The sequence below is a fragment of the Eubalaena glacialis genome, chromosome 3 (genome assembly GCF_028564815.1).
Source record: "Eubalaena glacialis isolate mEubGla1 chromosome 3, mEubGla1.1.hap2.+ XY, whole genome shotgun sequence".
Lineage (NCBI taxonomy): Eukaryota > Metazoa > Chordata > Mammalia > Artiodactyla > Balaenidae > Eubalaena > Eubalaena glacialis.
Window position 1 is genome coordinate 170,048,821 of NC_083718.1, and position 21,324 is coordinate 170,070,144.

At 56.6% G+C, this 21,324-nt stretch overlaps 1 protein-coding gene across 2 annotated transcripts in view; it reads left to right on the top strand.

Annotated features, from left to right (window-relative positions):
- The first annotated feature begins 1,107 nt into the window (after positions 1 to 1,107).
- COL16A1 (collagen type XVI alpha 1 chain) overlaps positions 1,108 to 21,324 on the top strand; it is a 51,205-nt gene continuing 30,988 nt past the window's right edge. Inside the window, exons 1-34 of one of the 2 annotated variants that reach the window (XM_061184567.1) lie at positions 1,108 to 1,540; positions 3,111 to 3,217; positions 5,163 to 5,237; positions 5,345 to 5,462; positions 6,657 to 6,780; positions 7,091 to 7,357; positions 7,976 to 8,056; positions 8,239 to 8,364; positions 9,172 to 9,225; positions 9,526 to 9,552; positions 10,095 to 10,130; positions 11,144 to 11,170; positions 12,280 to 12,342; positions 12,612 to 12,653; positions 12,779 to 12,823; positions 12,920 to 12,955; positions 13,331 to 13,393; positions 13,770 to 13,814; positions 13,900 to 13,995; positions 14,174 to 14,212; positions 14,840 to 14,884; positions 15,026 to 15,061; positions 15,564 to 15,674; positions 16,082 to 16,117; positions 16,346 to 16,381; positions 16,457 to 16,567; positions 16,915 to 16,959; positions 18,857 to 18,892; positions 19,015 to 19,059; positions 19,359 to 19,490; positions 20,271 to 20,306; positions 20,532 to 20,639; positions 20,956 to 21,078; positions 21,185 to 21,238. In XM_061184567.1, coding sequence (XP_061040550.1) covers positions 3,145 to 3,217; positions 5,163 to 5,237; positions 5,345 to 5,462; positions 6,657 to 6,780; positions 7,091 to 7,357; positions 7,976 to 8,056; positions 8,239 to 8,364; positions 9,172 to 9,225; positions 9,526 to 9,552; positions 10,095 to 10,130; positions 11,144 to 11,170; positions 12,280 to 12,342; positions 12,612 to 12,653; positions 12,779 to 12,823; positions 12,920 to 12,955; positions 13,331 to 13,393; positions 13,770 to 13,814; positions 13,900 to 13,995; positions 14,174 to 14,212; positions 14,840 to 14,884; positions 15,026 to 15,061; positions 15,564 to 15,674; positions 16,082 to 16,117; positions 16,346 to 16,381; positions 16,457 to 16,567; positions 16,915 to 16,959; positions 18,857 to 18,892; positions 19,015 to 19,059; positions 19,359 to 19,490; positions 20,271 to 20,306; positions 20,532 to 20,639; positions 20,956 to 21,078; positions 21,185 to 21,238 — 2,391 coding nt within the window. In that variant the 5' untranslated portion in view covers positions 1,108 to 1,540; positions 3,111 to 3,144. The remainder of the gene's footprint in view (positions 1,541 to 3,110; positions 3,218 to 5,162; positions 5,238 to 5,344; positions 5,463 to 6,656; positions 6,781 to 7,090; positions 7,358 to 7,975; positions 8,057 to 8,238; positions 8,365 to 9,171; positions 9,226 to 9,525; positions 9,553 to 10,094; positions 10,131 to 11,143; positions 11,171 to 12,279; positions 12,343 to 12,611; positions 12,654 to 12,778; positions 12,824 to 12,919; positions 12,956 to 13,330; positions 13,394 to 13,769; positions 13,815 to 13,899; positions 13,996 to 14,173; positions 14,213 to 14,839; positions 14,885 to 15,025; positions 15,062 to 15,563; positions 15,675 to 16,081; positions 16,118 to 16,345; positions 16,382 to 16,456; positions 16,568 to 16,914; positions 16,960 to 18,856; positions 18,893 to 19,014; positions 19,060 to 19,358; positions 19,491 to 20,270; positions 20,307 to 20,531; positions 20,640 to 20,955; positions 21,079 to 21,184; positions 21,239 to 21,324) is intronic. The other variant, XM_061184568.1, reaches the window with a different exon arrangement.

A 21,324-nucleotide genomic window follows, 5' to 3' on the forward strand; every position in this document is an offset into this window, starting at 1 on the left:
GCGCCTCGGGTTCTGGAGGCGGGAAACCCCAGGCCTGCCACCCCTCTGGTTAAATGGGGCCACAGGGCTATGGCTCCACCATGTTGCTTCTCCAGGAAGCCCCCACCCCCCATCAGGGCGCTCCAGGTGCTCCCCCCACACGCATTCCTACCACTCAAGGGCCTCTTGAACCTACTTCTCTGTAGTTCCTCATCTTGGGGCCCAGAAATTTGTTTGCTGCCTCCAGGGGAGACCCTTGGGAGGGTCACCTTGATCATCCCCCTGCCTCTGGACAGAACTGGATACATTACCTGCTTCCTTCTCCTCAGAAGTCCAATCTCTCATCCAACCTCAATTCCTCTCGGTTCCTTGGATCCTGAGTATAAAGCAAAACCCTCTCTATCGCTGGGCTGGTCCAGTCTCACCCCCTCACCCCGTCCTTGGCCCTCACCTCCTGCCAGCGTTCACAATAATAATGATAATAATGGTGAATATTTATTGAGCTCCTCTTTTGTGCCCTTAGTAAGCACTTTTACAGACTAACTTGTTTCCTGCTCACAACCCTGTGAGGTATATGCGGTCATTATCCCATCTTACAGATGAGAAAGTGGAGTCATAGTTAAATAGTAAGTTCAAAACCACAAAGCTAGAGTGGAGGACAGGGATTTGAGCCCTTCTAACCTCATGGAGTCAGGAGGAATAAGGGGACCCGCTGGGTTCCACTTGTCTGGAATTGAGTCCAGAGTAGAAGGGGTTAATTTAGCACGCGCGCACCCACCCACGTGCGCACACACACCCCAACTCCTGGAGGGGGCCCCCTCCCCCCAGTTCAGACGGTCAGAGAACAGACTAACTGGGAATGTTAGGCTCAGAAACTGGAAAAAGCTGACCAAGGAGGCTTGGGCAGCAGCCACGTCACGGGTGCTGCGGAACTGGGGAGGAGGGTCTCCATCCCCCCCTCCCCTCAGCCCCACCACCCTTCTGGAGGCCCAGCGAGGGAAGGGGAAGGGGGTGGCACAGGGGAGGCCCTTCAAGCTCCAGGCCTGGCTCTTAAAGGGCCGGACTCCCCGCCCACCCGCCTGCCGCCAGAGCCCCTTGCAGGGCAACTCCGGGCACGCAGGGTCCTGCCTTGCTCGCTCGCTCACCTGGCGGGGCAAGTGGGAGGGATGGTCTTGGGAACGCAGCGAGGCCAGGAGCGGGCCTTGCGTCCCGCCGCCTCTGCCACCGCTGGAGCCCCCTCCCGGTCCTCCCTCCCTCCTCCTGCCTGGCGGGCGGGTCCAGCTGTGTTCCATTAGCGGCCCTGGCAAGTCCCCAGCCCCCTGGAGCCTCCCCCTCTTCTCCCACCCGGAGTGGCCGGCAGTCCCCGGCAGGCGAGCGGGCGTGCGAGCGGGGCAGCATTCAGCCCCAAAAGCTCAGGACAGGGGAAACTGGGGACCCGAGGCCGACCAGAAGTAATCGAGGACCTTCCAGCGGGTCTGAGGAACCCAGGCCCTGCCTCCCGCGGTTGGCTGCGTTGGGCTGCCTGGATTACTCAGTGAGGTGGCGGGGATTCCCAGCCACGGTAAGTAGGGGTGGAGCGGGTTGCCTCGGGGCTCTGGACTGAAGGGCCTCTTCTGCCCCTGACTTGCTGTGTGACCTGGGGCAAGAGGCATCCCCTCTCTGGACCTCAGTCCCCTTCTTTAAAGCAGGATGAGCTCTACCTCCATTGCAGTTCTGACTCTCCCTGCCCCCAGATCTGTGCCTTCGTATATGGATGGGGTCATCTCCTTGGAAGCTTCTCTCTTATCCCTGTAGCCCCCTGCTCTGGCTGGGGCTAGAGGAGTGAAGGCGAGAGGTCAGGAGCAGGAAGGGGACAGGGAACCATTGAAGTTCACGTGCATTCACATGTCTCTCACAGTTGGCAGTCCTTCCACTGACTGGCAGGAGGGGGAGGTCAGGATAGGGTTTGAGAGATAGGATGTGCATACCACCAGAATGGGGGATGAATAGGGTGGGGGAACGGTTCTGCCCCAGGAGGAAGGAGATTGGGGTCCTATCTCCAAATATATTGAGGCGAGGGGTCCTTCCTGCTCTCATTCCCTATCCAGAACTGAGGGAGGGGAAACAGAATTCCTTTACAGCTGGAGGGAATGAGGTCAGACTTGCATAAGAACTTCCCGACCGGAGGGCCTATGGAGGAGTAGTCATAGGCTGGCTGTGTGCACGTGTATATGTACTAGCTGGTGTGTCTAAGTGTACCGTGAACATGTGTCTCTGTGACCATGCCTGTGTGCAGGTAGGACTGTATGCACACATGGGCACAAATATGTCTCTGTGTATATGTGCCTGTGTATCTGTGCGTGTCATGCTGACACATGCATGACTGTGTGCGTGAGCGAGCTGCCTGTCTCGGGGGAGGCTGGATGATGTATGGCTCTGCTGGCCGCTTGCTGAGCCCGCATGGATTTATCTGGGCCCATCCATCGGGGTTTAATAAAACTAAAAGACGAGCTTCCATCAGCAGGGGAGGTTGGCAACAAGGTCCTGAGCCCGTTGACCTGTTCCCTCGCCCGCTGCACCCATGGGGGAGGCTTCCAGTCAACCCTGTGATGCCTTCCAGGAGACTCAGCCCAGTTGTCAGCCCCTGACCTTGTGGGTGCCAGACAGGGCCGCCAGGCTGAGCTGGGTGCGGCTGGCCAGGTACCAGGCTAGCATATACCAATACAGTGCACAGGTTGATAAAATATTGAAATACTTCCAAGTGTCTTGGCAAATAGCCTCTGCCTCAAGCTTCCTCGCTATCCCAAGTGACCTGGCCTTCTAGGACCCTCTAGATCTCTCCTCAATCCAGCAACTGTCCACTGGCACAGCCAGATGCCACCTGGACCTGGTTTCAGCGCTCCAGCCAGCATTCTGCTCTGGCTGCTCAGTGTCCGTGCCATACCGGTGGTTAAATATTTTGAATATCACCTCGGCCCAAATCCTAGCCCAAGGCCTGTGGTTGGGCCTCTGAGGGGGACTGACGCCTGGCTAGACCTCCTGCAACCCCAGTACCAGCGCCTGGGCCCCATGGGCTGGTTGCTGCTTGCCCACGCATGGAATTGTGCTCTGTGAGCTCAGGAATCCACCTTCCTGCTCTCTATGGTTTTCAGGTGCTGTGGCTGCGGCCGACTTCTCTGGACCAGGATGTGGGCATCTTGGGCTCCTGGCTTGTGGCTGCTCAGTCTCTGTGTTATCTGCAGCCATGAGGCAGATACAGGTGAGATGACGTGAGGATCAGAGTGCCATAGGCCTGCCACTGGCTCTCTGAGGTGTGGGGTCCTGTGCACGTATGTGACCACGGGCCTGGGTCACGTGGGCCTTTATAGGAGAGTCCAGAGGCTGGGCTCAGGGTAGCCTGAGGTGTTTGCACACATGAGCCAGTGTGAGGTGAGCTAGAGAGGATGTGTGTTTCTGTCTACATATTTGTGTGTCTCTGGGCCTCTCTGTGTTTACATCTCAGAGTTGCTGTGTGCATCTGTACGTACTCCTGTGTCTCTGTGTGTGAGAAGAACCACCCACCCTAATACATAAACCCAACCTGTGCCCCAAGTGCTGGTGGGGCCAGCGTGGTGGGCAGGAGCCGGCAGCAAGCTCTCCCTGCAGAGGGAAGCTGCATCCCCAAACAGGCCAGGCCTCTCCAGTCCTTTCCATGGTGGAGAATCCATCTTCCAGCCCACGTGCTCCTCCTCCTCCACGGCGATCTTGGATAAAGGGCCCGCCTCAAGGCCCAGACGCCGGATGGGACAAAGCGTGTAGCTTTCCAGGGCCCAAAGCCAGAGGAAGTTGACCAGGCAACTTGCCCTGCCCTGCTAGGTGCCCTCTGGCTGTGTGGCTGAGCAGGAATAGAATTCCTAGACCCCCAAATCCATCCAAAAGAGGCAGAAAAACCAAGATGCAGATGTGAGTGGGGTACATGTGACTGTGGGTTGTGTGTGTACATATGTGTTTTTGCATGTTTGCATATATGCCTTACTCTCTTCTCCCTCACCGGGTCCCCTGGGGATTGGGGCAGATAATTTCAACATCTGTAAGGAATTTGGGCCCGTTGCCAAGGGGTGAGTCACCCATTGCTGCTGCTGATGCTAAAGACAGTGATAGTTTTTCTGGACAAACCTGGGGGAGAAAGATTCCAGGGGGCTCACTGGGCCTAGGAATCCAGGATTCCTTCTTCCAGCCAGGCATCCAGGGAGTCCAATGCCCAGCTTCTAGGAGCTGTATCCACTGGCTTGTCCCAGCTACCCCATCTGCATTGATGAAAAGGTTTTTATTTTATTTTTTTATTCTAGCCTCCGTCTCTCCCATTGTAGCACTCTCTCATTACTTCTGCTCAATCAGCCCTAGAGAAGAGGCAGGCCCATGGCTGCCTACCTGTCCCTTAAGGGTTTTGGAGACCTGACTAAGCTATCCCCTTCTGCATGAGCCTTTACCCCCTTAATATACCCTGTCTGGAGCCCCAAGGTTCTGGTGGGTCCCTTGAGCTTGTGGTCCACTCAGGCCCTCAGTCTCTTCTCACAGTTTCATAAGGTAGTTATCCAGTTGAAAAGTCAATCTGTTGACTCAGACTTGTGTCTGGCCTGCTTGACTGTTTTGGCTGTGGGAAGTGGAACCCCACCCATTGCTGAGAACATGTGTACCAGCAGCACATGGCATCCCTGGTGGCACAGGCATCTACAACTCACACATGTGCAGACATGCGCATGCACTGGTATATAACACAGTGTGCATGGACCTGACATTTCCTTGCCCCTGAAGTGCTCCTCTGTCTCCCACTTGGGTGTATGTTGTGGAGGGAGCACATGTATATACACAGCTCCCCACCCCATCTGAGCTGTAGGGCTGCCCAGAGTTTCTTTCATTCTCTTGCTGGCCTGGCCCCTGACTTGGGGGTCCTAGGGAGATTTGGGTTCTAGGAGTTCTGATCTTGCTCTGCTGTGAACTTACTTAGTAGCCTTGGGCCAGGCCTCAGTCTTCCCATCTGTGCACTGGCTCCCAGGGTAGCCAGGGTCAGAAGGCAAAAGGTGAGAGCAGCCCCAAGGCAGAGCCTGGGTAAAGATGCGGTGTGGGGAACATGAACTTGCTCCGTCCCAGGTTCCCCAAGAGCCCGGCTGTGCAGTCACCTCAGCCTGAGCCCCCCAGATGCCCCAGTGCCAATTCTTTTCCAGGGGAGCGGTGCCCACCTTCACAGCAAGAAGGACTCAAGTTGGAACACAGAAGCGACTTATCGACCAACGTGACTGGTGAGTGCTCATCTCATCCTGTTGTCCCCCCTCCACCATCTTCCTGGAGTGGCCAGTACCCCACTCACCTGCCCAGCTGAGCTTGTCATCTGGTGTCTCCCCTAAAGGCTTCAATCTCATCCGCCGACTCAGCCTCATGAAGACATCTGCCATCAAGAAGATCCGAAACCCCAAGGGACCTCTCATCCTGCGACTGGGAGCGGTCTCAGTCACCCAGCCCATGCGGTAAAGGCCCCAGTGTGACCACTGGGAATCAGTACTGACCTCAGCCACACTCCCAGCAACTCTGCATGTGGGGCCGAAGCTCAGGGGCACTCGTGGGTCATTGTATCCTGCTTCCTGTCAGGAGTCAGCCTGGTCTCCACTCCTGGGCCTTGCAGGGCGTGCAGAGAGAAGGGGACCGGCAGGCCCACCCTGTGTCCTTTCCCCATCTCTGGCTAGCAGTGGGTGAGGACAGGTCTGCATCCTGTGGGCACCAGTCCTGAGGACTCCAGGATGGAGGAGGGAACCTTCAAGAATTGTGTGTGTGTGTGTGTCGGTGCACGCACGCACGCGCGTGCACCCACACGTGTGAAGTCCAAACTCCCACAGTCCCTGGGTGGTCTGGCACCTGTTTGCCTCTCCAGCCTCATCTTCCAAAATGTTCCCTTTCTTTCTTTCTTTTTTTTTTTTTTGTGTGTGTGTATTTATTTATTTGTGGCTGTGTTGGGTCTTCGTTTCTGTGCGAGGGCTTTCTCTAGTTGTGGCAAGCGGGGGCCACTCTTCATCGCGGTGCGCGGGCCTCTCACTATCGCGGCCTCTCTTGCTGCGGAGCACAGGCTCCAGACGCGCAGGCTCAGTAATCGTGGCTCACGGGCCCAGATGCTCCGCGGCATGTGGGATCTTCCCAGACCAGGGCTCGAACCCGTGTCCCCTGCATTGGCAGGCAGATTCTCAACCACTGCGCCACCAGGGAAGCCTCCCTTTCTTTCTTGCTGCTCCAGTCGTGCTGAACCTGTTCATCTTTTTTCAGTATTTCTTCCCTTCCCCCAGGCCCGGTTATTCTCCCCAAGGCATCCTGGATTCCTTGGAAGCACTTACCACAATCCTAATGAAATAGTGCAACAGTCATTCTGAGGATCCTTTGTTTATGGCCTTACCTCCCGCATCACCCCGTCAGACTTGAAGGCTCCCTGAGGACAGGCCTCTTCTCTGTGTTTTCACCCCTGTTACCCCCGGCAGCCAGACCCACCACTGGCACATAGCAGGCCCTCAATAAACATCTGTAGAATGAATGGATGTGTATATGTATGTGTGTGGCAGTTTGGAGGTGTGTGCCTGTGCGTGTCTCGTGTAGGTTCAACAGTCCTGAGGGCCCAGGGTGGGCAGCAGGTGGTCTCTTACCTGAGCCTCAAGGCACCCTCCCTGCTCTACCCACAGACGTGTATTCCCTCGGGGCCTCCCCAGTGAGTTTGCCCTGGTGCTGACACTATCGCTGAAGAAACACACCCACCAGAACACGTGGTATTTGTTTCAAGTGACCGATGGAAATGGGTACCCGCAGGTGAGCCCGACCCCCGGCTCCACCCCCATTGCTCTTGGCATTCGAGCAGTACCAGTCCATACCAGCTTCTGTCCCAGCTTGTGATTTCTGGGGCCTCCCTGCTCCATCCCAGTGCCCACCCTCAAGGCCATCCCCACTCCACCTATCCCATTCTCTTAGGAGGTATTGCTCTGTGACCCCAGCCAGCTTTCGTCCCTTTCTGGGCCTCAGTTTCCCCTCCTGTGAAATGAGCTTGAGAGCCCTTACCTTTGTCACGCTGTGGCTTGGGGGGCTCTGATTCTCTGTCCTTGCCTTTCCCAATTCCACACAGATTTCCCTGGAAGTCAACAGCCAAGAGCGGAGCCTGGAGCTCCGGGCCCGGGGCCAAGATGGCGACTTTGTGTCCTGCATCTTCTCAGTGCCCCAGCTCTTTGACCTGCGTTGGCACAAGCTGGTGCTGAGCGTGGCTGAACGCGTAGCCTCTGTGCATGTGGACTGCACATCAGTCTCCTCCCGGCCTCTGGGGCCCTGGCGACCCATGCGGCCTGTGGGCCATGTTTTTCTGGGCTTGGATGCTGAGCGGGGCAAACCTGTCTCGGTGAGTGCTAGGTCAGGCTTGGACTCTGCTCCTACTTTCTGGGAGCCTGAGTGAGCTCCCGGGAACCTATATCTGACCAGGGCTTTCCCTTGCTCAGAATTCTCTCATGGTTCCCCATTGACCTCCAGATGCAGCCTGAACATATTAACCTGGCATTCAAGGTCTTTCATGATCTGGTCCCTATAAATGACTGCAGCAGCATCTTCTGTTCCGTCTTTCCATGCAGCTTTTGCTCTGGTTGATTCCATCCCAGACATCCATCTCACCTAATACTTTCACACCTCCAGCCTTTGCCTATGCTGTTACCTCTACCTGGAATGCTTTTCCTTGCATACTTACCTGCTGAATATCTACTGGTCCTCAAGGCCCAGCTTGAATGAAATCTCCTCTTCCCCTCTTCCTCTGGGCCAAAGCGAACATTTCTCCCCCCTCTCCCTCTTTCTTTCGCGTATAGTTTTGTTTTGCTTTTTGTGACAGCTGTATTCTTGATGGTCTCCCAGGCCAGACTGGAAACCTTCTGAGGGCAAACTCTGGGATGGAGCCATCTCTGTGCCTCATTAGGGGCCAGGACTCAGAGCTCTTTGCTAAAATGAAGTGACACTTGTGTGTCCCCTGCAGTTTGACCTTCAGCAGGCACACATCTACTGTGACCCGGATCTTGTGCTGGAGGAGGGCTGCTGTGAGATTTCACCGGGAGGGGTGAGTGGCCTGGCCCCAGCACAGCTGGGAGGGGTTGGGGCACTGCCCAGGGACACAGTGTGCTGGAAGAGGAGGAGGACCAGGAAGGGGATGCCTAGAGATCTTAGGATGATGAGTGGGTGAAGTGGGGGGGGGGGGTCTGCCTTCTGTACTGACCCCAGCCCTTCCCCCACACTGGGCAGTGTCCCCCAGAGACCTCCAAGGCCCGCCGGGACACCCAGAGCAATGAGCTCATCGAGATCAATCCACAGACTGAGGGCAAGGTCTACACCCGCTGCTTCTGCCTGGAGGAGCCGCAAAACAGCAAGGTTTGTAGGCAGGGCAGGCAGACATGGGCACAGGCAGGCACAAGTGGGCCTGCCCCTCCTCTGACCTGACTGGGGCCTGCGCCCAGGGTCAGTTGACCATGTGCCCCGGGGCAGGGAGGGCACTGGAAGCCCTGCCTCTTTGCTTCCCACCCCTATTGGATTCTGGTAGGCAGAGAGACAGCCCACTGTACGACCCTGTGCCCGCCTGCCTGCTGGCATTGAGAGTTGTGCCCATCTAGCTCTGGTACTACCCAGACCCTCACTGGTACCGTCCCAGACCCTGGTGAGGGAAGGACCAGGCTGGCACCCAAAGGCAGTTTCTCCAGGACAGGGATATCTGGGGTCAGAGGCCAGGTGCCACACTGCTTGCTTTGGGGCTCACTCATTCTCCTGGGCTCAGCCCGGGCAAGTGCCAGGCTGGTTCCATGCCCAGCACCATGGCCAGCTGCCCTGCCTGCTTTAGGTTCTTTAGGGGTGGCAGGGAAGCCCAGTTCCTCCCATAGCCCCACACCCTGGCAGGGCAGCCTCCCTGCCTACCGGGCATCTTGCCCAGCTTTTGGCTGCAGGAACACAGGATCCCATTGATTCATGGTCTTGTTTTCTCCGACATCACGTGGGTGGGGTGAAAAGGAAGGGGGGTGCCTGTTGGGGTGCCAGGGGCCTGAGCAGGCTCTTGATGACCTGGGAGCTGCCAGATGTCAGGCTGAGGCATCCCAGGGGTCCATGCCCCTGCCTGGGGGCCCCTATCTAGTGTGGGCCCCAGAACTGCCCCCTCCTCAAGATTTCCCCCTTATTCTGTCTGCTCAGGTGGATGCCCAGCTGACGGGAAGAATCAGCCAGAAGGCAGAAAGGGGAACAAAGGTAGAGACAGTGCGTGGGCGGAGGAGCCCACAGTGTCCTCAGTCTGCCCTCCCTGTCCTCCGTAAACCCCTTGAGTAAGAGACTCTCCACCCATGCTCTTCCCACCTGCTCCCACTCTCCTGGACAGAGCTTAAGATTTGTAGGTGCCAGCTCTGAGAAAGAAGGATGAACGGGAGCGAGACAGACAGTACCTGGCACTATCTAGGGCACCCGCTCCTGGTGGTTCTTGGGTAGGGGTGTTGGAAGCAGTGCTTTGTCCCCTCCATTCCCCACCCATTCTCATGCCCTCCCTCTTCTCAGGCCCACCAGGAGACAGCAGTGGATGAGGTAAGCCTCCCATCTAGACTGGCAAAAAGAGCTTGGTTGGAAAGGTGCCAGCATGAGCCCTTCGGACAAGGCTTTGGGGCCCTGGAACCTGGGCATGGGGGTGTGGGATGACCACACAGCTCCCAGCATTCCTTGGGGACCTGATGCTGGACCCTGTCTGCCTGCTGCTTCTCCTTAGGAGCGGGGTGTTCAGCCCTGGACACTCCTGCTGAGTTGGCAGCAAATGGCCACGGGTATCTTGGAGAGAGCCCAGGCCTTGGCCATGGGACCCTGGATTCTGGGCCTCACTCTGCTCCAACATGCTGTGTGACCCAGGGCCCACTGCTATTCCTCTCTGGGCTTCAGTTTCCTCATCTGAGAAATGGCTTGGCTCTGGGTTGGTGGGAGTTGAGGGGCGAGCTTGATAGGATTTCCATCTTTATGCTCCTCAACTCCACCCAGACACCTGTGATGTTCTTGGTGTGTGTATGGGGGCCAGTGGGGTGGAGAGGGCTGGTCCTGGGCTCTCAGACCTGACCTCCAGGCCCATTCTTCCCTTTCAGTGCCCACCCTGTGTCCATGGTGCCCGGGAGAGCAACGTGAGTGAAGAGAGAGTGTGCTGGGTGGGGTGGACGGGGCCTGGGAGTGGGCGTTGCCTAGAGGTTGGCTTGGCGGCTTCCTGGTTCAGGACAAGGGGGTCTTTGTGCACTTTCACACTCTCTGCCTGCCCACCCCCCAGAGCTGGCTTTGACTCACACCCGCAGTCCCACCAAGCCAGGGCCCCAGGGAAGGAAGCCTCATGCAATGTATTGGGCTCCAGGGTGGAATGGGGACGGGGTGGCGGCTGGCAGAATCAGAGCCTTGGTTGCTGATCCCAGCTTGGCACTCCCCTCAAGGACTCAGGCCTGCTCTGCTTCCCATGTCATCTTCGAGGCAGAGAAGGGGAAGGGTTGGCTCAGGGTGACAGCCCAGCATGGCCCCCCAAACCACGTGTTGGCTCAGGGCCTCCCCTCCTATCCCTCTCTAGCTGGTCCTGGCCCATCCTCCCTCTGGGGTCCAGAAGGACAAGGGAAAGGGGCTCAGTGAGAGCCCAGCTGGTACCCAACTGTGTCTCTTCCGTGGGCAGTATGAGTCACCACTTTCCCGCAGCCTGACATTCTGAGTTGACATTCTGCATTGATCCACAAAGGGCACAACCCCCGCTCCCCTCGGCTCTAAGCCCCTGGCCTTGGGGGACATCAGGAAGTACCCCCTCTGCTGCCCTCCCCTGTTTCCGTCCGGTCCTCCACCAAATCCAGTAAGGCTGATGGTCCCCAGACATGCAGGGGTTACCATGGCAACCGAGCAGCCATATTATCCTAGCAACTGCAGGGTGGAGCTAGCCAAAGCCAGGCAGGTTAGAGAAGGAAGGTCAAACCCCTCAGTAAGTTTGACAGCTTTGGGATATAAAATCAGCATGCTGGTTGGCCTGGGAGACAGAGCAGGGGCTGGGGTTTGGGCTGTTGGTTCAGCCACCCCTGTGTGACCCTGACTAAATTGCTTGCCCTCTCTGGGCCTCTGTTTTCCACTCCCTCCCTGAGATGATTACATCCTCTCTCCTCTGTCCCCTCAGGTCACAATTGGTCCCTCTGGCCCCCAGGTGAGTCCCAGATGGAGAACAGGACACCCCTGCCCTCTTCAGTGGTGCTAGTCTATCTCACAGCATGTGGCCCCTTGGCTGAGTGTATATATCAGGGCTACCCAAGCCTGCATATATGTGGGGTGATTAGATGTGTGTGTGTGTGTGTGTGTGTGTGTGTGTGTTGGAGAGAGTAGGGGGTTGTGTGTATGTGAGGATGTTAAGAACTGCCCTTTTCTGAGGGCCTACTGTGCATCAGGCACTGGGCCACCCATTGGCATCATGACCTTCCTGAACCCCCTCAGGCATCTTGCCGGGTGGGTACTATCATTTTATTTCAGGGAAAACCGAGGTCCAGCTGTGCCCACGTGGGTGACTGGTGTGATTTTGTGTGTGTGTGTCTGTGTGTGTGTGTGTGTGACTACGTGCATTTCTGGACACATGTTTGCACATGTGCAGGGGGGTGAACCCATATACCTGTGGGCCTGACAGGATCGCAGAGCTTGTGGGTGATGTGCAAATGTGAGATTGCACACTTCTGTGTGCCTGTGGGTATATAATGTCATTCTTGGAGCCACCTCCATGTGCGTGCTAAGTGGTGCACACTTTACCTGCAGTGTCACATTTCTTCCTCACCGCAGCCCCTTGAGGTAGGTGCTGACATGAATCCCATTTTATTGATGAAGAAACTGAGGTTCAGGCAGTTCACATAACTTGCCCTGAGACACATGCTTGTAAGCGGTGGAGGTAGGATTTGAACTAGGGCAGCCTGACACTCACCATCATGGGTGTCTGCCACTCCACATGTGTGTGTCCACGCACATGTGTCCCTGTGCCCCTGGGTGTGCTGTGTGTGAGCTAGCATGCTTGGGTTGGAGTGTGGGAGAAGAGATACCTTCTGCCTGAAACTACGGATTTGCCAAATATGGTCTTTTGGGGTGGGAGGGACAGGCGGATGAATGCGTATGGAATCCATATGCTGTGTGCGTGGGGGCGGGGGGGTTGGGGCAGGGCTGTGCTCATTTACACACCCGTGTGTGGTGGATGCATGGAGACCAGGATGGGGAGAGCTTCTTCAAGGATCTCATGTGCTCCTCTGGTCCCAGCCCTTGTTTTGGTCTCATCCACAGAGAGGGAAAGGTGAGCAGGGCCTGCCTGGTCCATCAGGACCCAAGGGAGAGAAGGGAGCCCGGGTAAGTGCCCCGGCCATGCCCACGGCAGGACGTTCCCACCTGTGCCCTGGGGTTGGGCTGGAATGTGAGCCATCATCCCATCATCTCAGATGGAAATCTGCAGCCTGGTCCAAATAGGGGATGAGGACCAGGGTCTCTCTAGGGGTTAGTGTGTGGAAACATGTATCTTCTAGGGGCACCTGCGACTATGGGATTCTTGGGCCCATCCTCCTCAAAACAGGTCTAGGATGGCTCTCCTAGGAGGCTGATCCTTTGCTCCCTACCTCTAGGGCAATGACTGTGTTCGAATCTCGCCGGACGCCCCGCTTCAGGTAAGGCCTGGAGGAGAGGCCTGCTTTAGGGCCAATATGGGGTCAGCCCCTGAGGAAGGGGCTGTGCCCTCAGAGCCCATGGGGGTGACCCTGGGCCCCTCTCAACACCTTATCTCCCTGTTCAGTGTGCAGAAGGCCCAAAGGGAGAGAAGGGGGAGTCGGGAGCCTTGGTGAGTATGAGACCAGAGACAGGGCAGGGCAGCGGGGTCCTGGCCAGCCTCCCCCTCCTTTCCTCACCTCTCTTTTGTGTCCCCTCCTTATCTCAGGGACCCTCAGGACTCCCCGGCTCCACAGGCCAGAAGGTAATGGGCCAGGATTTTGAGGGGTGGGTGCCAGGGAGGTCTGCGAACCCTACAGACAGGAGGAGGGAGGTGTCCAAAGTCATCCTAGGGGATGGTGTCACTGGGCCCAGAGCTGGTAGTACTCCCGAAGCCTCCCAGTCCTCCTGCCTTGTCCAAATTCCTGCCAGACCTGGAGAGAAAAGTCACAGACTCCCTGAGCGAGTGGCCTGGCTGGTGGCAGTTCTTCCTGTTGTCTCCCCTCCTGTGAAGCCATTTAATCTCTGGGGAGGCTGCGACCACGGCTCTAGAAAGCAGTTGTCCGTCCCCAGATGCAGCTGTCCTGGCTCTTCCAGCCCCTCCTCTCAGCCCCAGCCACTTTGCCTCTTCCTTCTTCAGGGCCAGAAAGGCGAGAACGGAGACGGTGGCATCAAGGGCTCGCCAGGAAAGCCAGGCCGAGATGTACGGTGCTTGGGACCCTTCCTCAGCACGACCCCCCCCCATCCCTCAGCACGTGGTCCTGAAATGCTGGACTGTAATCTTGGGAATCTAACCCACTACTCTGCTCAGACAGAACAGAGACCCGGGGAGGGGAGAACTGCGCCCCAGGAGGGGGCAGAGAAGGGCCTGACCCTGGGCATCCTGACTCCCAGCCTAGGAGCCCCTGACCTCCAATGTCCTGATGTTGACATCTAATGACCTCGGGGCACTGGGTGAAGTCAGTCTTTGGGACAGGGCAGGGAGGGTGGGCAGCTGGGTACTTACACGTCCCAGTGGGGCTGCTGTCCCCGGGAGGTGCCAGGCCTCAGCCATTCTTAGACCCTCCCCCTGCCCACAGGGCCGGCCAGGAGAGATCTGTGTCATGGGGCCCAAAGGGCAGAAGGTGAGTTGTGGACGTCTGAGGGGTGAAGAGTGGGTGGTGGGGCTGAGGTGGTGGCTCTCTCATACCCACCTTATGTCTGTGCCAGGGAGACCCTGGCTTTGTTGGACCTGAGGGGCTGGCGGGAGAACCTGGGCCCCCAGGCTTCCCTGGGCCCCCTGGGATAGGACTTCCTGGGACCCCGGTGAGTACCCCTTGCCCCTCCTGCCCTCTTTTCCTCAGAGACCCTTCTCCCTCCTGGCCAGGGGTGGGGAGGTAAGGCTTGGTCCCAGGGCGCCTGGTTGGGGGAAAGAGCCAGAGTGGATCTCACTGTAGTGTGAGGGCCCTGGGAAGCCCCTGCCTGACCCTGTTTCTGCCCTCAGGGGGACCCAGGTGGCCCTCCAGGCCCCAAGGGAGACAAGGTAAGCACAAGCAGGAGCAGGGGCACATGCGGGAGACCCCTGCTTAGCGGGAGGAGAGAGGAGAGAGGAGAACGGGGCCGGGGTGGCCGGGGCAGCAGGGACAGCAGGGGGGAGGAGGGAGGTGGCCGGCATGTTGGGGAAGGGGCTAGGGGGCTGGGCCCCTCAGTGGGCAGTGTCCCCATCCCAGTGCTTGCTGACGTGGGAGCCTTGGCCTGGGTTGCAGGCACAGGGACGGACAGGCCTAAGTCTGGTAATGACCGGAGTGGCCTAATTGGAGGGCCCAAGCTCATTTTAGGGCCTTATGCCTTGACAAGCAGAAAGCCCTGGAAATGTCTTTCTGCTGTGGTTCCTCTGGGGTCACCCGTGTCACCTCCAAACGTGCTGCACTGGGGAAGGGGCACATAGAGGCCTCTTGTTCTCCATTCCTTTGCAACCAGAAGGACTCAGGTTAGACATGGAGAAGGACAGGCAACAGGAAGGGAGTGTTCGTTGACAAAACCGACCAAGAGGAGATGGGAGATTTGGCGAGATTGTCCTGCCATCCAGAGAGGGAACTGGATGGCAAAGGGATGCATGGGCTGAGGTCACGGCCAGAAGCCTCCCCCTTAACCCTTCTTCTGACCACAGGGCAGCTCCGGAGTGCCGGGAAAGGAAGGTCCTGGTGGGAAACCTGTGAGTGACCCCAATCTGGTGGGGGAGGGGAGCCGCTGCCCACCATGCCCAGGCCTCATCTACCAAGGCCTCCAGAGAGAGAGGGGCTAGGTCCTCGGGCCCTTTCTGCTGTGGCACTAATGCTCACTGCTTCTCCAACAGGGGAAGCCAGGGGTTCCAGGGCTGAAGGGAGAGAAGGTGAGTCCCAGGCTTGGTTACCCCAGGTTGGGATGGGAGGGCAAGCCTCTCTCTGAAGGTGACACTGAGCATCAAGGGCGCTGGGCCTGGGACCCTCCTCGGGGGACCCCCACCCCTTCTTTGTTCCTATGGTGTGCGTGTGATTACTAAATAAAGGGCCTGGCTTTGGAGTTACACAGACAGGTTCAAATCCCACCTCGACCACGCACATGAACAGAGCAAGTCAATGAGCTTTTCCCTTTGCCCAAGTTTCCCCACCTCTAAATGGGACACAGTGATTTCTTATGGCTTGTTGTGAGGATGTAGTTTTTTTTTTTTTTTTGAGGATGTAGTTTTTTGATGTCCAGGAATCGTAAGCTGAATGACTGAGTCGGTTGAACGGAAAGCCCCCTCAGTGTTCCTGCTGTCCACTTTGCCCTGGCCCACCCCATGCCTAGAGCTCCTTGTCTTCCCCAGGGTCTTAGCCCCAACTTGTCCACTCATGCTCTCTCCCTTCTGCTAGGGTGATGGCTGCGAAGTGTGCCCAACGCTGCCTAAAGGGTTCCAGAACTTTGTGGGGCTCCCTGGAAAGCCAGGGCCCAAGGGAGAACCGGGTGATCCTGCACCAGCCAGGGTGAGTGCCCAGGGTGGCCCTTGTGGGACTCCACCAAAAAACCTGGGGGCATAATCATGGAGAGGAGTTGGGCAGAGGGGCTGGAAACTTCTCATGGCCATAGAGACACTGTGGGCAGAGAGTCTAGGCTCTTAGCTCCATGGGGGGTGGGGGCTGAACCATAGAGTTTAGGGCTGGGCTAGAAGGCCACCCCAGGTCTCCATAGCAACCAACCCGGGTTCTCCTAGCCAAGGCCTAAGATGCCTTTTGGGCAAGCTGGGGTGGAGCCAACCCTTATAGTGAGTGAGATTGTGCCCTCCTCCTGGGATTGGGTGTTGGTTGGAGGTGGAGGAAAGGAGCGGGCAGGGCTGGGTTATGGTCCTGGGGTGGACTCTGTACCCCACTCCCTCACAGACCCTTTTTTTCAGGAGGGCCTGGGAGCTGTTGGACAAAAGGGTGATCGGGTATGTACCGGCACTTCTGGCGGGGTAGCTTAGCCTGGCCTCACTTCCTCCATCTGTCACATGGGTTGATGAGCCCCGGCTCTGGGGTGCTGACCTTGAATCCCCTGGGACCCCTGGGTGTTAAAAGGGTTTGTGGTGTGTGACATTGCTGTCCTCATATATGGCTAGGAAATTTGGGGTGTCCCAACATACCCAGTCTCTCAGCCCATAAACCTTTTCTCCCTGCAGGGAGACCCTGGCATCCAAGGCCTCAAAGGAGAAAAGGTGAGGGACACTATTCTCTGGCTGACCCCTTCTGACTACTGGAAGCCTTTCTGATCCCTTCTCTTCCTTCCGCAGGGGGAGTCCTGCTTGTCCTGCAGCTCAGCCATAGCAGCCCAACATCTTGGGCCCGCTATAGGGCCCAAAGGAGATGTGGGCCCTCCTGGCCTCGGTTTGCCTGGCCTTCCGGTGAGTGACTGCTTCCTCCTAGCCAGGCCAGGCCAGCCCAGCCCATCTTTGCCACACTGGTGGCCTCCCTGGCTCCTTAGGCTCTGAGTCTCAAGGCAGAGACCAGGAGGGAGGCCCTGAGGCAGGTTCTCCAGGCCTGTAGCCCGGTGTCTCCCTCCACCCTTGCACTGCCCTGGGACTCCCTCTTAGAACCTCTGAGTGCCCATCTGTATAACAGAGGTAGTTGTCCAGCTACCTGCAGGGTTGTGGGATTTGTAATTCTGAGCTGGCCTTTCTCTTTCTGGGTGGACACTGGGACCCATGGAGTCGTGGGGGGATGCAGTGATTATGACTTGATTGTTTTTCAGGGGAAAGTTGGGGCTCCAGGGCCAACAGGGCTGAAAGGAGAGAAGGTGAGACCTGGTTAGATGTCAGGAACACCGGGGTCTTCTTGGCCGGGAGGCAGGGGAGGGGGCCCCTGGACGGGGAATAGGGACAACATAGACAAGAGATCAAACTGTAAATCCACAGAGAAATAAATTCATCAGTGTTTTGCAGACTGGAGTCAAAGAATTGATTTCTGAGAGCCCACATGTTCTCCAAGAAAGTTCCTTAGTGTTGTATTTTTAATTTACTGATAATCCAAAACAATTAAGTACATGCAAGACTACCTTATAATAAAATAATAATAACCCTTCTTTACCACTTACTTTGTGCCGAGCAGCATTCCAAGGGCTTGTAGGTGTATTGACTTGTTTCCTCCTCCCAAAACCTCATGGGGTAGGTACTCCATTATTCCCATTTTATGGATGAGGAAACGGAGGTCCAGAAAGGCCAAGTAAATTGCTCAAAGTCACATGGGTGTTTGGGTGCAGACCTGGGATTTGAGCCCAGGGAATGTGGCTCCAGAGTTTGTCATCTTCCCTACTCGGCTGGGTTACTCAATTTCAGTGCCATGTGAACGTTTGTATTTGTGGTTGCATTGGAGACAAATGACAGCGTTGAATTACTAATGCAGTGTTACTCAAATGAGGGGTCCTGTGGGTATACAAGTGTTCAAGTGTGAGAAACACTGGAATATACGTTCAGACTCCGCTCTACCAGGCAAACCACACCTGTCATTTCTCAAATGGAGCTTTGTGCCACCACCCCACACTTGTTTCCTCTTCCGGTCCCCCCATCTCTGTAAATGGCATATACCGAGTTCCTCAAACCTCCTCAAACCCCAAACCGTGCAGCATCCTTGATTCCTCCCATCTCCACATCATCTCCTCCATTTGACAGTTCTGCCACAGCACCTCTCTCAATTCCACCTGCTTTGCTTACCTCCATGACCGCCACTTCGTCTGGGTCCCATCATCTCTTACCGGGGTGGTGGCGGCAGCCCCTTAGCTGGCCTGCCTGTGGCCACTGCAGCTCTTAAACTTTTTCATCCAGTGGCTAATGGGGCTTTGTTAAAAAAGAAAAGAAAAGAACAAAACAAAACAAATAAAAACCTCAGGTTATATTATTTCCTTGCTTAAAATCCTTCTATGACTCGACTTTGTACTGAAGGCCTTCCATGCCTAACAAGACCCTGGACGCCTGGCCCTGCCTGCCTTGAAGGTTCATCTGGTTTTCCTCTCCCCACTTCCTGTGCTTTAGATGTGCTGCCCTCCTTACTTTCTGGAATATGTCAAGAATGTTCCCACCTCTTAGATTTTGTACTTGTGGCTCCCACTGTCTAGAACGTTTTTCCTCTCTACCTCCCCCTATTCTTTCATTGGCTGGCCTTTGTCTCGTCTTTCTGATAATAATTGTGGCTCACACTTCTCTGACCGTCCTGTCTAAAACGGCCTCCCCTGCTTACTTTGTCTCATCACCCTGTTTATTTCCTTCACAGCACTCATCGCTATTCAGTTACAATTATTTAAAAGTTCTTGGTGTCCCTACAAGGGTGTAAGCTCCACAAGTGTGTTTGTCTGTGCTGTTCACTGCTACCTACTGGCACCTCGCTGAGTGCACAGTGTGTACAGGCATCCAGCGAGTGACTGTTGGATGAATGAATTTGTGATCTTTGTGTGCTGGGCCAGAGCTGAGGGTGGGGCTGGGATTCTGCAGAGTGAGGCTGGGGACAGAAACAGGCTGGCCACAGACTCCCCTGGGGACCTTGGGGAAATCCCTTTCCCTCTCTGGGTCTTGGTTTCCCTAGCCAGGAAATGAGGGGGGGGTAGTTGGGGGTCCCAAGGGGTTATTTGTGTAGTTTGGGGTTTGGGAATGACCTAGAGTGGCCTCCTCACTTTGACCCTGTGTCCTCTGCTTTGCTCTCAGGGTAATTTCGGGGAGGCAGGGCCAGCCGGCAGTCTGGTAAGTGAGCTTTGGATGGCAACAGCTCTGGGGAGAAGGACAAGGTGGGACGCGGGGAGATGAGAGGCCCCAGCACGGCCCAGGCAGTTGCCGGGCATCACACACGGCTTCTTATCACACAGGGGCCTCCAGGGCCAGTGGGACCCACAGGCATCAAGGGGGAGAAGGTGAGTGGAAGATGTTCCCCACGCTGCAGCCAGTGCCAGCTTCCCAAACACACGCTCATCCTGCTCTACTTCAAACCCTCCGAGGCTCCCCACTGCCTGAGGGTAACATCTGATTCCTTAGCATGATGTCAGGACCCCTGAGGCCTTGGCCCCCACCTTCGTTTCTTACCTGTTTTCCCACAATGTCTCCTGAGATATCCCTTGGCAAGCACAGGTGCTATGTCAGGCCGGGCTACATTCCCCAGCCCCAGATTCCAAACCTGCCTGGGGTCCCCCAACTCTGTGTCCTTGCTTGGCAGGGGGAGCCTTGTGAGGCATGCGGAGCCCTGTCCAAGCACGAGGATGGGGACAGCCACGTGGTGGCCTTGCCTGGGCCTCCCGGAGAGAAGGGGGAGCCTGGGCATCCAGGCTTTGGCCTGCCAGGAAAACAGGTGAGTTCTGGGGCCTGTGGAGGTGGGATACAGGCAGGGCTTGAGGGGGACAGGGGCTGCCTGGGTCTCTAGGCTCCCTGTGCAGTGGGGAGTAGGTGAGAGTGTGTGGAGGGGTCAGTGCCTCTGTCCCCAGAGGGAGCTGGCCTGACAGGCCTCTGCCCTTTGTCCTGGGACACAGCATGGCCGGGTGTGCAGAAAGACCACCAACCTGGAACCAGACAGACCTGGGTTCGAAGTCCAGATCTGCCTTTTACTAGCCCTTTGGCTTGAGCCAGTTACTTCCCCTCTCTGTGCCTCTGTTTCCTATGCATGGTGTTGTTGTAAAGCCTAGGAACGATGTGTGTGAAGAACTTAGCAGCACACAATAGGCATTCAAGAAATGATAATTACCACTGTGGCGATTATTATCGTTACTGCTTTACTAATAGCAGTGAATGCTGACATAGTGTACATCATGAGCCATGCACTGTTTCACATATATCAGCTATATCAGCTTGTCTAATCTCACAAGAACCCTACGAGGTAGAAGCCTGTGCTCTTTTTATTGTCCCCATTTGACAGATAAAGAAACCGAGGCACAAAGAGGTTAAGTAACTTGCCCAGGATCACCCAGGCAGGGAGCCTGGCTCAAGTCTCTTCTCTTGAATATTGCTTCACTAGAATGAGAGCAGAGATTTTGATCTGTCTTGTATATTGTATATTCCCAGAGTCTAACACAGTGCCAGACACTTAAGGGTGTCTAGCATGAGTGAATGGGTGCTGGAAATGCTTTCTCCTCAGGGCAAAGCTGGAGAGCATGGATTGAAGGGGCAGAAGGTAAGATAATTTGGTGGGCACGGGTGGGCACCACCTCCTCTCAGATGCCCTCCCCACCTCCTATTCCTGATTGCCCTGTGCCCACTCTCCACTCCCTGCCCAGCCTCCAGCCCCAGTGAAGGGCTCTGAGTGCCTGCAGGTCCCAAGAGGGCACCGTGCCCTGCCCTCCTTGAACCCTACTCCAGCTGGATCACCCCTGCCCTCTTTGAACCCTACTCCTTACAGGGTGATGCTGGGAATCCTGGAGATCCTGGAACACCGGGCACCATGGGGCGGCCGGGACTGTCAGGAGAGCCTGGGGTTCGGGGCCCTGCAGGGCCAAAAGGAGAAAAGGTCAGTCAGGCAGGGGGCAGTTTTTTGCATGAGCAGAAAGAGATTAGGCTGAGAGCTAGTGAGGGGAAGGACTTGGGGTCAGGCTGTGAGCCTCAGGGGATGCCAGAATCACTGGGTGGAGGCGCCTCGGCTATTCTCCGAGGCAGGGAGGAGAGCTAGGCGTGTCAGGGGCCCATTTTGATATCCCAGGCTGAGGAGGGGTCAGTGGAGGGGCAGAGCTTTCAGAAGGGCACAAGGATCGCCTTTCCGATGTCTCCTCCCGGCTTGGCTGCCAGGCCTGGCTCACAAGCTCCTGGCTGTGCCCATCTCTGACCAGGGTGATGGCTGCACTGCCTGCCCCAGCCTGCAGGGGGCGTTGACCAACAGGGCAGGACTGCCTGGGAAGCCAGGCCTGAAAGGAGATCCAGGGCCGGAAGGCGTGGGCCGGCCTGGTAAACCGGTGAGTTCTGGCTACCTGCCCTCTTGTCCTTCCCTCCCTGGGCTTTCCTTCTCTCCCTCCTGCCCCCTTTCCCCCGAGGGACCCATGGCTCACCTGTGTCTTTTAGGGCCAGCCTGGTCTACCAGGAGTTCAAGGACCCCCAGGACTGAAGGGCATACAGGTGTGTGTGAGTGTGAGGGCCTGGGCTGCAGCTCTGTGTGGGTGAGGGTGCGGATGCGGAGATGCGTGGGGACGGTGGGCCTGGAG